At 40.4% G+C, this 14,524-nt stretch overlaps 1 protein-coding gene across 3 annotated transcripts; it reads left to right on the forward strand.

Annotated features, from left to right (window-relative positions):
- The first annotated feature begins 1,010 nt into the window (after positions 1-1,010).
- On the forward strand, positions 1,011-8,184 carry znf148 (zinc finger protein 148). 3 transcript variants are annotated; one of them, XM_067444281.1, is made up of 7 exons: positions 1,011-1,140; positions 2,700-3,169; positions 3,341-3,466; positions 3,735-3,858; positions 3,948-4,031; positions 4,299-4,417; positions 4,534-8,184. In XM_067444281.1, the coding sequence occupies exons 2-7, from the start codon at positions 2,810-2,812 to the stop codon at positions 6,145-6,147; spliced, it is 2,427 nt and encodes an 808-aa protein (XP_067300382.1). In that variant the 5' UTR covers positions 1,011-1,140; positions 2,700-2,809; the 3' UTR covers positions 6,148-8,184. The 3 variants fall into 3 exon arrangements, with proteins under 3 accessions (XP_067300382.1, XP_067300379.1, XP_067300381.1); XM_067444278.1 differs by having other exon boundaries at positions 2,782-3,169; XM_067444280.1 differs by having other exon boundaries at positions 1,012-1,140; positions 2,696-3,169.
- The last annotated feature ends 6,340 nt before the right edge of the window (positions 8,185-14,524 follow it).

The raw sequence follows: 14,524 nt of genomic DNA on the forward strand, positions 1-14,524 counted from the left end.
CTGGTATGCATTATGCTGGTATGTATTAATAATAGTCTAAGTTCAGCATAGATCATTTGGGTTTTTAAGTGTACATTTTGATCACATTTCATTCTATATGAAATGAGTTTGAGTGCTAAAAGTACTCTTTTTACGATGATGTGTATGTTAATTATGTAATTATTTAATTAAATATTATTAAACATACAAAGCTGAATGAAGTTTAAATATGTCAGCCTATGAATGTCTGTTGTCTCGGTGCACTAACTTGAGATGGGATAAAGTATAGTAACATAAAGAAAACAATAAACCATCAACTTTTTGCTTAAGATGTTAGCAGAGTGTACTCCTGAAGATGGTATTTATTTTAAACTGACAAAATTGCAGTAATCATGCTGCCTCAGCCATTTTCTCAGGAGGAATCTCCTCCATTTGTTTCACGGCTGTAATGCTTCCATCTAGTGGTGTGCTTTAGCCTACTTATGAACACCCTGTCAGATGTTTGGTTTTTCTTGAATTTGAAAGACAAGACTGGTTGGAAAATGTTTTACACAAGCTTAAACAAGTGAACACTTTATACTAAGTGTTTTAATTTGAGTCAATACCACAAATTAACATTTTTAATAACCTCTTCAAGTTGATTTTAGGACAGTTGGTTCTCTACTTTTTCCAAACAAAAGTCCCCGGCTTATTTAACCTTCAAGTTAGACACCTTCAGTGTCATTGTATTGTCCAAACCACTACAAATCATCCAAACTTATATCAAGTCATTTAAAACTAATTTACAATACGCACATAATTATGCGTAATTATGTAACTTGTAAGTTACTCATTCGAGTACAGAAGAGTTGACAGTTAAAGACACGGCGAAATAAATATTGATATATATGATTATTAAAAAAAAACATGTACATAAACTTTTATTATTAGATACATGTGCATTTCATTGCTTTAAAATAAATATATTTCAAACAGCAAACAAACCCGACCCTACCACTGACTGAGCGGATTCGCTGCAATCCCACAATGCACCGCTGCGCAGCTGCAGATGGAATGTAGCTCGTTAGCCTCTCATGCTAGCCGCAGCATCGCAGTAAAGTTTGACAAACACGTCATGAGCGGCTCGAACCCGCCGCCAGCGCTTCACTGACAACACATGCGGTACGTATATTTTTCATCTGCGAGGGTCTGCGGGACAATTAGCCGTGAAAATGTTTGCAGTCAGGTCTCTGTGTGCGTAATGAAATGGCAGCATAGAGATGGAGATCAGGCCGATTTTAAACTACAGTAATATATTAAAATACATTACAGCCATTATTAAAGTCAGTAGTCTTATTAACGTCACGTCGAATTAAAAGAGCAGCTGTATATATGACAGTGCCAACAGACAGTCCGTGTTGTGCTTCAATGCCCCACTGTTTAACACACTCATGTACTTTCAGTTAATTTTGTAGTTTATACACATCACTACAAGTTTGCATGCAAAAAGCTTAAACTCGTTTTTGGGGGGCCATTTAAATCATACGCCAATCCACTTTTCTATGTGGATTATATTTAGTCTAGGCTGAGGATTGACTATGTTAGAAGCATATGTAGTCTATTGTTTTTTTCCTTCTTCACCTAAACATGTAATGCAGTTTTCGTTTTGCTGCAGTCAAGTTTGACTTCCTCACTGAGTGCATTAAGAGTCAGTTATCTTTTTTTTGTAAAAAAAAGCTACACACACACACACACACACACACACACACACACACACACACACACACACACACACACACACACACACACATATATATATATATGTGTAGAACAACTCAAATGTCTGTAGAATAAGAATAATCATTAAAGATCATCCTGTCCAGCATTGTTTTATAAAATCCATATTGTTGCTATGCATTTTATTTATTAGGCCAATACCATTTATTAGTACGGCAGGATTGAACAAGATTCTAACCTTCTTTCAAAATGGGTAGGTTTTTAACCAGAAAACAGAAAAATAGGTATGCTGTTGTTTATGTTGATCAATTGTTGGATGATTAGTTTCAAATAAGTCACATTTATTTATATAGTGCTTTATACAATACAAATAGTTTCAAAACAGCTTCACAGTAGTAAACAGGAAAATGGAGTTAATGTTTTAATGTTAATGTTACAGAGTTTGTCAATAACATTTAAGCTATAAAGCAACTCTGCACTGCAAAAGAAAATGGTGCCAAAATAGTGTTTTCTGTATATGAATTGTCTTTTAGGTCCCATTAAACCAGTAAGAAATTATGTATTACAAACTGACTTGAGACAACACATCCATAATGAGGTCTGAAAACGTGAATCTGACATAGAAAAGGCAAGAATGCTTCCTTATTAAATTAGATTATGCTCTAGTAGCAATTCCGTTCACGACATCAGGTTGATGAAAATATATATCTTAAGCTGCTTGACCAACATTGGGGTCTAAAAGTCTGAGACCATATTGAAAATATTTAATTTAAGTCTCTCTCTCTCTCTCTCTCTCTCTCTCTCTCTCTCTCTCTCTCTCTCTCTCTCTCTCTCTCTCTCTCTCTTTCTTCCCCCCCCCCCCCCTTAATTCTGGAAAAAAAAGTTTTAGAATTTTGAATTGGTCATATTTCCATTTTCTCAAATCATGCTCTTTCTGCTGCTTGTCAAAATGGGGTTATGTAAAAAAAATCCTTAAAAATCAAGCTTGTTTTTCTCTCAGTCAGGTCGACGGAGGGGAAGTGCTGTGAACACAACTGTGTTGACTGCTGATAGGAATCCCTATGTTGGTCTTGTCTCTTCCTGTAGCTTCAGCTCAACTGCTCAGCGTTCAGCGATGAACATTGATGACAAGCTGGAGGGGATTCTTATGAAATGTGGCCCTGTGGGTCTTCACCACTCATCCAGAGGTTTGGCCTCAAGGGTGGATGGAAGAGGAAGAAGAGGCAGTTTGGATATGACGCTTGGGGAACGGAGCTTGGCTAATCATCCCCTTTTGGCAGAGGATGATGATGACGACGATGATGATGATGTTGATGACGACGAAGACCTGGCAGGTGGAGGCCTGACCTCACATGATCTGATATCCCATGATGACCTGATGGTGCATGAGGAGACGGTGAAAAATGATGGACAGGATGAACCATCTTTCTCACAGCGAATCTCCCATAAGTTACATTATACGCTCAATATGCCAGTAAGTGTACAGATGTTCAAGCTGATCAAGAGCTATCTATCTCTATCTGTCTGTCTGTCTGTCTGTCTGTCTGTCTGTCTCTCTGTCTGTCTGTCTATATATCAAGAGAACTTGAGCTGAAATTCAGTAAATTCACTTAATTCATTTTGCTGTTGCTGCTTGTTTTATTAGGTCAATATAAAGCAGGAGTTGAAAGTACCAGACTCATTGATTCTGAATAAAAAGGAGAAGAAACCAGGGAGAGACCCATCCGACTGTCACAAAAAGAAGAAGAGAAAGCAACGCTCGCCTGCAAAGGTTTAAAATAATGCATCAAAGATGCAACTGATAAAGAAACAATTCTATATATATATAACAATATGATATTAGTTCATATTAGTGAAGGGTACTTTACAGTACAAAACAATACTGCAAAAATTATAGGCAAATGGGTAATGTTAATTAATTAAAGGTTAATGTTATTTTTTGTTAGCAATACAGTGTTATGGACATACAAAATCATGACACTCCTAAGGAGCACAGGCTTGAAAGATAACTAGTTTTGAACTGTATTCCATCTTGATAGATTCTCACTATCAATGAAGATGGCTCACTTGGGCACCAGAGCCCAAAAACTCATGTCTGTGAGCACTGCAATGCTGTTTTTCGGACAAACTACCATTTACAAAGACATGTCTTCATTCACACAGGTAAGTGGTGTTGTATGCTGCTGGTCCTGTGGTAATAACTGACATATAAAAGAACAAAACAATGAACAAATATATACTTTTTTTTACAGGTGAAAAGCCTTTCCAGTGCAATCAATGTGATATGCGCTTTATTCAGAAGTACTTGCTTCAGAGACATGAGAAGATCCACACAGGTAAGCAGAAAGAGACATGTAATATAAAAATATAACACTTGTGACAAAAAAGAAGTGTCATTTATATTTATCTTCAGGGAATTGTTAGACATGTACATTGAAATATTTAGAGTCAATAATCTATTTATAAATGTGGTCCATTGCAAGTTCCTGTTTTGTGGTAAATCTTTATACAAGTCGATGCATACATTGACGGAAAAACTCGACCTATTTGACTAAGCTGTTCTTTTATATTGTTCACAATATCCTTTCATGTCTCCCCTTTAGGAGAAAAACCATTTCGCTGTGATGAGTGTGGAATGAAATTTATTCAGAAATACCACATGGAGAGACATAAGAGAACACACAGTGGGGAGAAGCCTTACCAGTGTGACTACTGCCATCAGGTAATGGCAGTCCAAGGCAAATTATATTCGATACTGGGAAATTAAAATGTTAGTATGCATTATAAAGACTGAAACATAATGATATAATGATATATATATATATATTTTCCTAACAGTTTTTCTCCAGAACTGACAGAGTACTGAAGCACAGACGAATGTGCCATGAGAATAAGGACAGGAAGGTGTTGAAAGCAGCTGCCAAAGATGGCCCTTTTCGCACCCCAGAGAGTTTGGGTTTCTCTTTTCCTGTCAAGGAATGTACCCTTCCCAAGAAGAAACGTCAGAAGACCTCTGATAAAAACCGGGTCTTGCTCACAAGTCCCACTGTTGACAAAGTGGATGAAGCTGGTAATGAGGAGAAGACGGAAGACCGACTCGCTAAAAGTGAGTGTCTTCCTCTTTACGCTGTAGCCACCAAGGTGAAGGACGAGTATGTAGTTACAGATTATTCAGTTGAGCTCCCTGATTCCCTGCCTGGTACCAGGCATCTTGCAGGGGAGGAGTCTAATGATGAGATAATTAGTCCTCCGAAACTAGTGCTGAAAAAAATCGCCAGCAGGAGAGGTTTGAAACAGCAGGCTCTAGAACCATCCCAAAGTCTCTCTCCCTTATCCACATTCGAAGAGAGCAAAGTAACGAGATACACATTTGAGATCGTGGATAACAAAGGCCTATTAGATGTCGAGACCAATCCTGACATGGAGTCGGTTGATGCCCTGCAAGGAGGACAAGCAAAGTCAACCGGGAGCAGCACAAACTATGATGACGCCATGCAGTTTCTTAAAAAGAAACGATACCTTCAGGCGGCCACAGCTAACTCTAGTCGAGACTATGCTCTTAATGTGAGCAGCATCGTGTCGCAGCCCTCTGTCACTCAGGCAGCAGTAGCGAGTGTCATCGATGAGACCGTTCCCGCCACAATCCTCTCTGAGACTCAGACGCTGAATGTGGAGATCAAGTCCAATAACGAGAAGAATGTCCTTCCAGACGAGGTCTTGCAGACGCTTCTTGATCACTACTCCAATAAGGCCAATGGCCAAGCAGAGATTTCCTTCAGTGTGGCGGACACAGAGGTCACGTCCAGCATCTCGATCAACTCTTCTGATGAGAACAGCCCCAACGAGGCTTTGGGAACCAGCTCACAAGCGCCTCCGGCCGAGAAGGCCAGCCTTCTGCAAGAGTATTCCAAGTTTCTTCAGCAAGCACTGGAAAGGACCAGTCAGAATGACACCTACCTGAACAACCAGAGTCTTACATTTGTAAATGACAGTGCCAGTCTCGCTGGCCAGCCTTTGTTTTCCACAGAGAAGCAATTCACCTCCCCATCCCGGTTCAGACCAAGCATGAATTCTCCATTGAGATCCACCTTGGAGAAACCTAACTTTAGCCTTTTAGTAGATTCCCAACACTCCTTTTCCTTTTCAGGTGATGAGACAAACCCTTCCTCAGTTTCACCGACGGAGGACTTCCTCGACCAAGTATCCTCTCCCAAAAAGACAGACGTGCAAAGCATCAGTCAGACATTTCAGATTGCTACTTTCGACCAGAACTTTCGTTCTCAATTCCCGAGCTCACGATCTGGAATATCCTCACAGTTTAGCATTGCCAGTGGACAAGTTAGCTTGAGAGGTCATGGAGGAACAGACTTTCCAGAGTTCTCTCTTGTTAGTGAAACAAGAACTCAACTAACTTCATCTCCAGATGCTACAAGCAGCCAAACCTTTGGCTAAACAAGAGCTTTTAATGATTTGAAGCATTTTAAAGGCACTTTATAATTCTGTCAGTGAAGGGAATGTGATCTCTGTGCAAATACTTATGATTTTTCATCTTGAAGCAATCACGCATGTGAGAATTAAAGGAGTAGACTGATACACCTGTTAAATTTCATTATCATCACTTATAATGGAGTCTATCGAAAACTTTTTGTGTCATTGCATTATTTGTATATAACAGCCACGGCCAAATTAATTGGCAGTGACAAATTTTGTGTTTCTCAAAGTTTGCTGCTTCAGTAATTGTAGATTTTTTTTTCAAATTTACTGGAAAAGCATTTCAAACATTTTAAAGGCTTAAATGGTAGAAAATATTCAGTATATGCGAACAGTCAATATTTCCATTGATGAACCTTCTTCATAACCTCTGCAATATCACCGATGGTGATACATTCTTGCCTTATTAGTGCCCAGAGTTGATCACAATGTGGGCTTCTGCTTGTCCACTCGATTGACCACAGGTTCTCTATGGGATTAAGATCTGAGGAGTTGCCTGGCCACAGACCCAAAGTTTCAATATAATGATCTCTTGCCTTGCTCCACCATACAAGAAAAGGCACACGTCGTCACAAAATTGCTGCTTGGTTTGTTTGGAGAATTTGCTCTTGCAGGATGTTTTAATGCCAGTGTTTCTGGCCATAATTTTGAGAGAGCTCATTCTGATGAAAAGATAACCCACACATGGATGGCCTCAGGATGCTTCACCGGTGGCACGACACAGGACTCATGGTAGTCTTTACCTTTTCTTCTCTGGACTATCGGTTTTCCAGATGTCTCAAACAGTCAGAAGGAGGCTTCACCAGAGAAAAATATACACCTGTCTTTAGCGGTCCAATCCTTGTGCAGCCTGCAGAATTTCAGTCTGTCATTGGTGGTTTTCTTGAAGAGAAGAGGCTTCTTTGCTGCCCTTCTTGACACCAGGTCGTTGTCCTAAAGTCTTTGCCTCACTGGGCAGATGAGCTCACACCCACCTGTTGCCATTACTGAGCAAACAGAGAGTTTGTAGCTGAGTCCTTAGGAGGAGACTATCCTGATGCTTGCTAGACACTCTGTGATGTCCTGAAGCCTTCTTAACTGAAGTTGAACCTCTCACCTTGAAGGTCTTGATGTTCCGGTAAGTGGTTCTTTCAGCTGCAATGTTCTTTGCAGCAATTTCTTTGCACGCAAGTCCATTTTGATGCAAAGCATTGATGGCTTCAAGTCTTTGGAGGTAACCATTGCTAACACAATAATTGGAAGCAATGATTTTCCTCATTTTATAACAATCAGCCTGCTCTTATAATCCAATCAGTATGACAGTGATTTTTACCTCACTAGTTTTTGGTCACACTTTCCATGTGCTGATATGATTAGTGAAATGATGTTAGCTGGTCATTTTGTGCCAGGGCCATGTCATTTTCTTCTATTTTTGACCAATGAAGCTTTTCAAATAATTTTAAAATGCATCTGACCTCTCTGCACAATAATCTAGAAAAGCAGGAAACTTTGCGAAACACAATTTACGTCCCTGCCAAAACTTTTGGCCATGACTATACATAGTGCTCGAGAATGCACTTTGGCTTGCCAAATTAATTAGCCTGTGCGTTTTGAAAATCAAACATTGAAGCTACTACTGCATTGCTGTTGTAGTAGTCTAAATTATGGTGTTAATGTGGATTCCCCAAGAGAAGATTTTAAAATAATCAATTTTGATTTGGCCTCTTGTGCTGGAACAACAGGCTAAATTAACTGACCTTATGATACAGGTCCTTAGAAACTACCCTAACCTAGCATTACAGTCAGATTGTTTTGTATTGAATTAATTTTGTAACAGAGGTACTGAAAGGACCTTACTTTGATGCCCTATACTTGAGTAAGGCACTTACCTCTAGGTTGTTCCTCTTTGCGATTAATGTGCTATTACATTAATTACAAGTAAAAATGTTCTTGCCCCTGTCGCTGTAAGCTAAATGTATTTAATCTTTTTGTGCATTTAATTATGTTGAAATGTATATGTGTGTGCGTATATATATATATATATATATATATATATATATATATATATATATATATATATATATATATATATATTGTATGTATGTGTGTGTGTGTGTGTTAATGTGTTTTTTGTTTTGTTTTTTGCATTCTCTGCTCCCTGAAAGATTCTCTCCAAGAAACAATTTTGTTTAGAGCAATCTGCAGGAATTGTCATACTGAGTTTGTATGGACCTCGCCCATAAATCTATATAATGGAATTATATAATCATTAAATATTTTTTGCACATTTCTCCTAAGGTTATTGGATCAAAACAATAGTTAGAACCGTTAGAGACTGTCTTGCAATCAGATTTGAGGTGCACATGGGGAACAAGGCATCTGTAGAAGTTTTGTTTTCACATATCCCACGTTTTGTGGATGCAGTTGCAATTGTCCAGGGCAACAGCACTAACAGGTATGCACTTTTTCATTTGTTATCATGGTGACTGATTTATTATCATTGTTCTTGACTTAATGGTAAGTGCATTTCATCACTTTGATTTCATTTGTTCACAGTCTATATTCTATAAACTAGATGCACTCATAATCTGATCAATATTACCCATTAAATAGCATGTTGAACTCATGGGCTGTTATTGTTTTTAAGCACTTTTCAATTCCCACCTTCCCTCTACATAATGTACAAATCTGATATAATCTATATCAGTCTTGAGTGAAATCAAGAAAGATGATTTAAGAATGTATGATCTGAGATCATATTTTTATGCTTTTTCAAAACACCCATCCATTAGCAAATGTCTTTGCATCACTCACTGTTACTTATTAGATTAATATAGAACAAAAAATAAAGTGTAATGTTTGGTACAGTTGAACCAATATGTGTATGTACACATTTGTTTATTGCACATCTCTTTGTTAGCTTTACTAATCATGTAAATTAAAAGCTTTGTTTCTCTTTTATCAGATTGTTTGTGGAAATTATGGAAATGTACCTGCTTGCCCCTTAATGGTATCTTGACTAATCTTAGGTTTATGATTTATAATAGTAGTAACATGCCAAGCTGTACACTCATTGGTTTTCTTTGTTAATCATTTCTTTGTAAAAACAAAACATCTTATGTAAATTTTTGAATGGTTGTATGAACAATTTACACAGATTCGTTCTGCTCATGTTTTGCGAATGAAGCCCATTAAGTCCTGTGTGTGGGTTTTTTCATTGTCAGCATGTTCTGGGTGTCAAAGAGATTTACTGTGCTTTTGATTACAGTTTATTTTATGTGCCTAAACATTCCTTTATTTTTACATGTTGTAAATAGGTTGTGTATTTTAAGTTGTGCATTTTGCTGTGCACATTTCTTGGAGTGTAGTATAAAGAGAGTGCAACACGATTTAAGAATGTTTGCTACCATTTTGGTTGACTCATTCCTATGGTCCCTGATGACTCTCAGCACAACTTTTGTGACAAAATCATATTTGTGTTCTTGTTTGTAAAATGTACTGTCCTCTCTATGAATTGCCTCAGAATGCAGTTGTAATGATCGCATACTGATTAAAACACCTTGTATGGATCTCATACACTCTCAGAGGATTTTTAGGATGTTATTTATCATTTCAATATCATCATGAGATACCTGCATTATACATATTTAATCAATAATTACTGCTGCAGATGCTCCAGAAATCGACGAAAATGAAATGATAATTTGAGGGAAGAACTTAATGCTTTTTCTTTTAGTCAATTGTGTGATGTTTTTTTGTAAGCTCAATTGCTTTTGGTAAAAGGTCATATCCGTATCTAGACACATGACTGTTGTTCTTAAATGATTGGGTATTGTTGAGCATCAAAGTTTCATGGTGTTCCTGATGGCGGATCATTGTTTTCTTTCACGTTTAATTCGAATGGAAAACTGAATGGTTTTATTTAGTAAGAGATCTCTTCTAAATAGTTTTAGACATTTAATTTCTATTGGGGAGTGCATGTCCTCTGTCTTTGTACACTGGTTATATTTTTATATGTATCCAATTTATTGTAGCCGAATTATTTCCATAGAATATACTTTAATGCAGTACTTTGCCTAAGACATGGAGAAAAAGTTCTGATTGGATGTTTTTGATTGCGTGCCTCTTGTTGTGTAATATTAAATTTCCAAATACATCAAGTTGTTGAGTGCTATTTCCTTTTATCTTGATCCACATCACTCATCAGAGCCTTCTTAGTATTAGCTGTAGTAGTCTGTTTATTTATCTGTGTAGGGAAAGCAGCATACTCACAGACATTCAACAATCACAGTTGGCATATATAAAAAATAATTTAAAGCAAATAAATCTTATTTAAAATAACCAGACCAGCTGACCCGCAATTAACACTAAGAAGAAAAAAAATGTAATTGGTTTTCTTTTTGAAGCTGAGTAATTCAATCTCATGAAACCATGCAAGAAAATGCCCATGTCAATTTTAAATGGGGCGGGGGGTCACACAAAAATCATTTCCTGTTAAGTTCTCCTGTTAAGATTTAAAAACATGTAGGTTGGGGTTAAAATGGTTTTAAATAATTTATGTAAGGTTGATGCATGGCCAAAATTAAGAGAATCTTATAGTGATTTTAGTGTGACTTTATATGATATAGGCCTAAACTAGCTGGTTATTGAAATGATCACAGTAAATGTTGTAAATATGGAAAAGCCTGCTCCATTAGAGCAGCCAAATGATCAAACAATGACTGACAAGACACACACACCCCTGAGGTGGCGCTGATAGAACATATTTGTTTAATGACGTTTTGCACACTTAGCGTTTCCATTAATAACAACGGCACACAGACAGCTGTTAGGTTAGCCTACTCAAATACAACTTAACTGGCATAAGCATAGGCTACTAAATAATTAGACGTTTCTGTTAAAGGAGGAATCAATCAAATAATCAATTGATTTTAAATGACTGTGCAAAAAGAAACACTCAATGACAAATACATTTATAAAATTTAAACTAATGGCTTGAATCATTTTTGAAACCTGTGATATCGATCTGTATTCCTTCTATGTAGCCTAAAGATTCTATAATCTTATATACATTAAGCCTACTAATGTTTATAATAGGCGTGATCGCTTTTGAGTCGGAACTTTTCTGTGAATCAATTGAACCACTTCATAAAACGTACTCGGTTACTTTCGTAACCTCGGTTCCCTGAGAGAGAGGAACGAGTATTACGTATGGGAAAAACTCCTTTTCTCGAGAATGTGAAGCAAAACTTTTAATAAAGGTATCTATGTAAAGCGCAGTGAGCTGCACGGCCATAGCCCAGCGCGAGGAGCGCTCTGATTGGCCGGGCTGCGGCAACTGCAGGAACCTATGGTGAGGCGGCTGAGAGGAACGAACCAATGGGGGGCGTTCCAGAAGCCCGCCGAAAAAGGTGCTTATATTTGCATACAGGAGGCTATATAAGACCCTAATTCGCCATAGGTGTCAGGTTTTAAGATCGACTGAAGCGATACCTGAGAAGCATAAACACGGCACGGAACGTAATACTCGTTCCTCTCTCTCAGGGAACCGAGGTTACGAAAGTAACCGAGTACGTTCCCTTTCGAGAGAGGTTCCTCGTATTACGTATGGGAACACAATGTAAAGCGCCGTGTGTGCTGACTGACCCAGTATACCCAAAGCACATGTTATAAACCCCCGAGACACCGACAGAGGCGGCTTATAAGGGGAATGAAGAACCGGAAGAGTCGGTTCGTTTGAACAGCTGATCGGACATAGTCGGATCTTATGATGAATGAATAGTGCTTAAGGACTAATGTGTACAGGCCAAAATGTAAGGCAATCTGTTTGCCAGGGTCAAGATAGAGCCTAGATGGAGAGAAGCCCTGCTTGTAGAGCTGGAACCTCCAACTTGTAGAATCTGATAAAAGTGGACGGAGAGGCCCAGCCTGCCGCCGCACAGATATCTTCCAAAGAAATGTCACACGACCAAGCCCAAGATGAGGCCATGCCTCTAGAGGAGTGGGCTTAAATGCCTGTAGGACAGGTTAGGTCCTGGACCTATATGCTAGTGGGACTGCATCCACTATCCAGTGTGAGAGACTGTTTCATGACGGCACAAACTTTAGTGCGGCCACCGAAGCAATGAAGAGCTGATCCGACTGCCTGAAGGGGGCGGAGCGCTCTAGATACAATCTCAATGCTCTGACTGGGCAGAATAGGTTTGCGTCTTATTCTCTCTGAGACGCGGGTTAAGCAGTGCAAAGACCTGCATACTGAAGGGGTTGATAGCACTTTCAGCATAAAACCATGCCTCGGTTTGAGCACAACCTTGAAGTTGCTGGACCCAAACTCAAGACAGGAAGGGCTCACGGAGAGTGCAGGTAAGCCACCCACTCGGTTAACCGAGGCCACAGCCAGCAGAAAAACGGTTTTGAGTGATATGTGCTTCAAGCTCGTGTTCTGAAGTGGTTAGGAGGGGGAACCCTTCACGGCCTCCAAAACCATGGCGAGGTCCCAAATAGGGACCGAGGTAGGGGCAAGGCGGGCTGAATCTCCTGGCCCCTTTAAGAAAACACACAATAAGATCACTTTTCCCTAGTGAATGTGCCGCGATCGGAGCGTGGCTAGCTGCTATGGCGGAGACACACACCCCGAGTATGGAGGGGGGGACGACCCGCATCCATTAGCTCTTGGAGAAAGCGAGCGGTTCCGCCAGTTCGCATGAGTGTGCGTCGATGTTTCGCGTAGCACATTGGTTAGAAAACCACTGACCACTTCAAAGCAGAGCTGCCAGATAGCAGGGGCTCTAGCTTCCGAAATAGTGTTCATAACTTGTCAGAGAGGTTCCCGGATACCGTTGATGGGCCATACGTGGAGGGCCCACAGCTCGGGATTGGGATGCCAGACCTTCCCTTTCATTGGCAGAATAGGCATGGGGCTGTGTCTGACAGCTGAAACAGTATGGAGAACCATGTGCGGTTCTTCCAAAGTGGGGCTATTAAAAAGCACAGGCTGCAGCTGGATCGCGATCGGAGGGAACATATAGAGGGAGTCTGGGCCAACATGGGCCAGGGCATCCCTGCGTTTGCAGAAAAAATATTGGGCAGCGTGTGCTGTGCGAGCTGAATTGTTTGCGGGTAAAGGGACCATCCCCCTGGGGACATGGGTCCTCTGGATAACATGTCCGGACCCTGATTCAGAATACCTGGCACGTAAGCCGCCCTTAGGGAGCTCAGATTGTGCTCTGCCCATAAAAGGAGATGCTTAGCCATGCACGGTTCTTATGCCGTAAGTCTTGAGTCTATGACAATGACTGTACTGATAAGCCTGCCCCTCGAAGGCGAATCTCAAGAATGGCCTGTAGTGGGGGTGGGGGGGTTATCGTAACGTGAAGTATGCGTTTTTCAGATCTATTGAGAAAACCCAATCCCCGGGGCGAATGTGCGCGAGGATTTGTTTCACCGTCAGCACCTTGAAACGAGCGTGTCATAAGTGCTTTGTTCAGATGCCTGGAAAATGGGCCTGAGACCGCCACCCATTTTCGGCATGAGGAATTAGCGACAGTAAAAACCTGACTCGCTAGCGTCGGGTGTACTGTTTTCGCCGCTCTCTCCTTTAACAGTCTCAATGCCTCAGCGAGAAGCACGTGACTGACACTGCTTCTTACAGAGGGCTCGACCACGGCTTGAATCGCGGGGTCTGCGAGCAAAACTGTAGCGAGAACCTCGTTTTATATGTTCAACACCCAATATTATATACCAGGAATGGCCTGCCAGGCCTGGGCTCGTAAAGCCAGGGGTTGAATTAGATTCGGGGGCTGGCCGCTTAGTAATAGGGGCCTGTTAGCCGGGTTGCTTGTGCTGTAACACTGCTTGTAACACTGTGGGGATAGTGTTAGTTTTGGCGGTGCAGGCTTTGCAGTGGGCGCACGCCTCACATTTATATTGTGTGTGCGAGAGTGAACTTTGTGAAAAGTGCTTGGGTGCAGGAGTGCAGACTGTAAAGTGGGCACATTTCCTACATAGAAAGCTCTTTTGTGTGTAGTGTAAACAATGTGCAGTGGCGCACAACCTACGTAGAATACCCACGGTGCAAACCAGTGAGCAAATCCACAGGGGTAAACGCACACAGCATAGTGTGCAGACGAGCGTGTTTAACACAGGCTAGTTGACTGCAATATTTCATCTCCAGTCACTTAACTTAAGGGAACTGGGAGAATGTAAGGAAGTGCGGGTGGTATGTGAGCCATTCCACAATGCCGTTATGCTCTAGTCTAGACTGAAAGCGCGCATGCAGACAAGCGTGTTTGACCACAGGCTAGTTGACTGCAATAAGGCTAGTTGACTTTATATGGTGTAATCCGGCCGCGGCGGGATT

The sequence above is a fragment of the Pseudorasbora parva genome, chromosome 5 (assembly GCF_024679245.1).
Source record: "Pseudorasbora parva isolate DD20220531a chromosome 5, ASM2467924v1, whole genome shotgun sequence".
NCBI lineage: Eukaryota > Metazoa > Chordata > Actinopteri > Cypriniformes > Gobionidae > Pseudorasbora > Pseudorasbora parva.

Bases quoted from the DNA above. Each gene is read 5' to 3' on its own strand.
- znf148 (XM_067444278.1), top strand. The intron at 3,467-3,734 runs GTTTAAAATAAT...CCATCTTGATAG, and splicing joins AGCAACGCTCGCCTGCAAAG to ATTCTCACTATCAATGAAGA. The intron at 4,418-4,533 runs GTAATGGCAGTC...TTTTCCTAACAG, and splicing joins AGTGTGACTACTGCCATCAG to TTTTTCTCCAGAACTGACAG.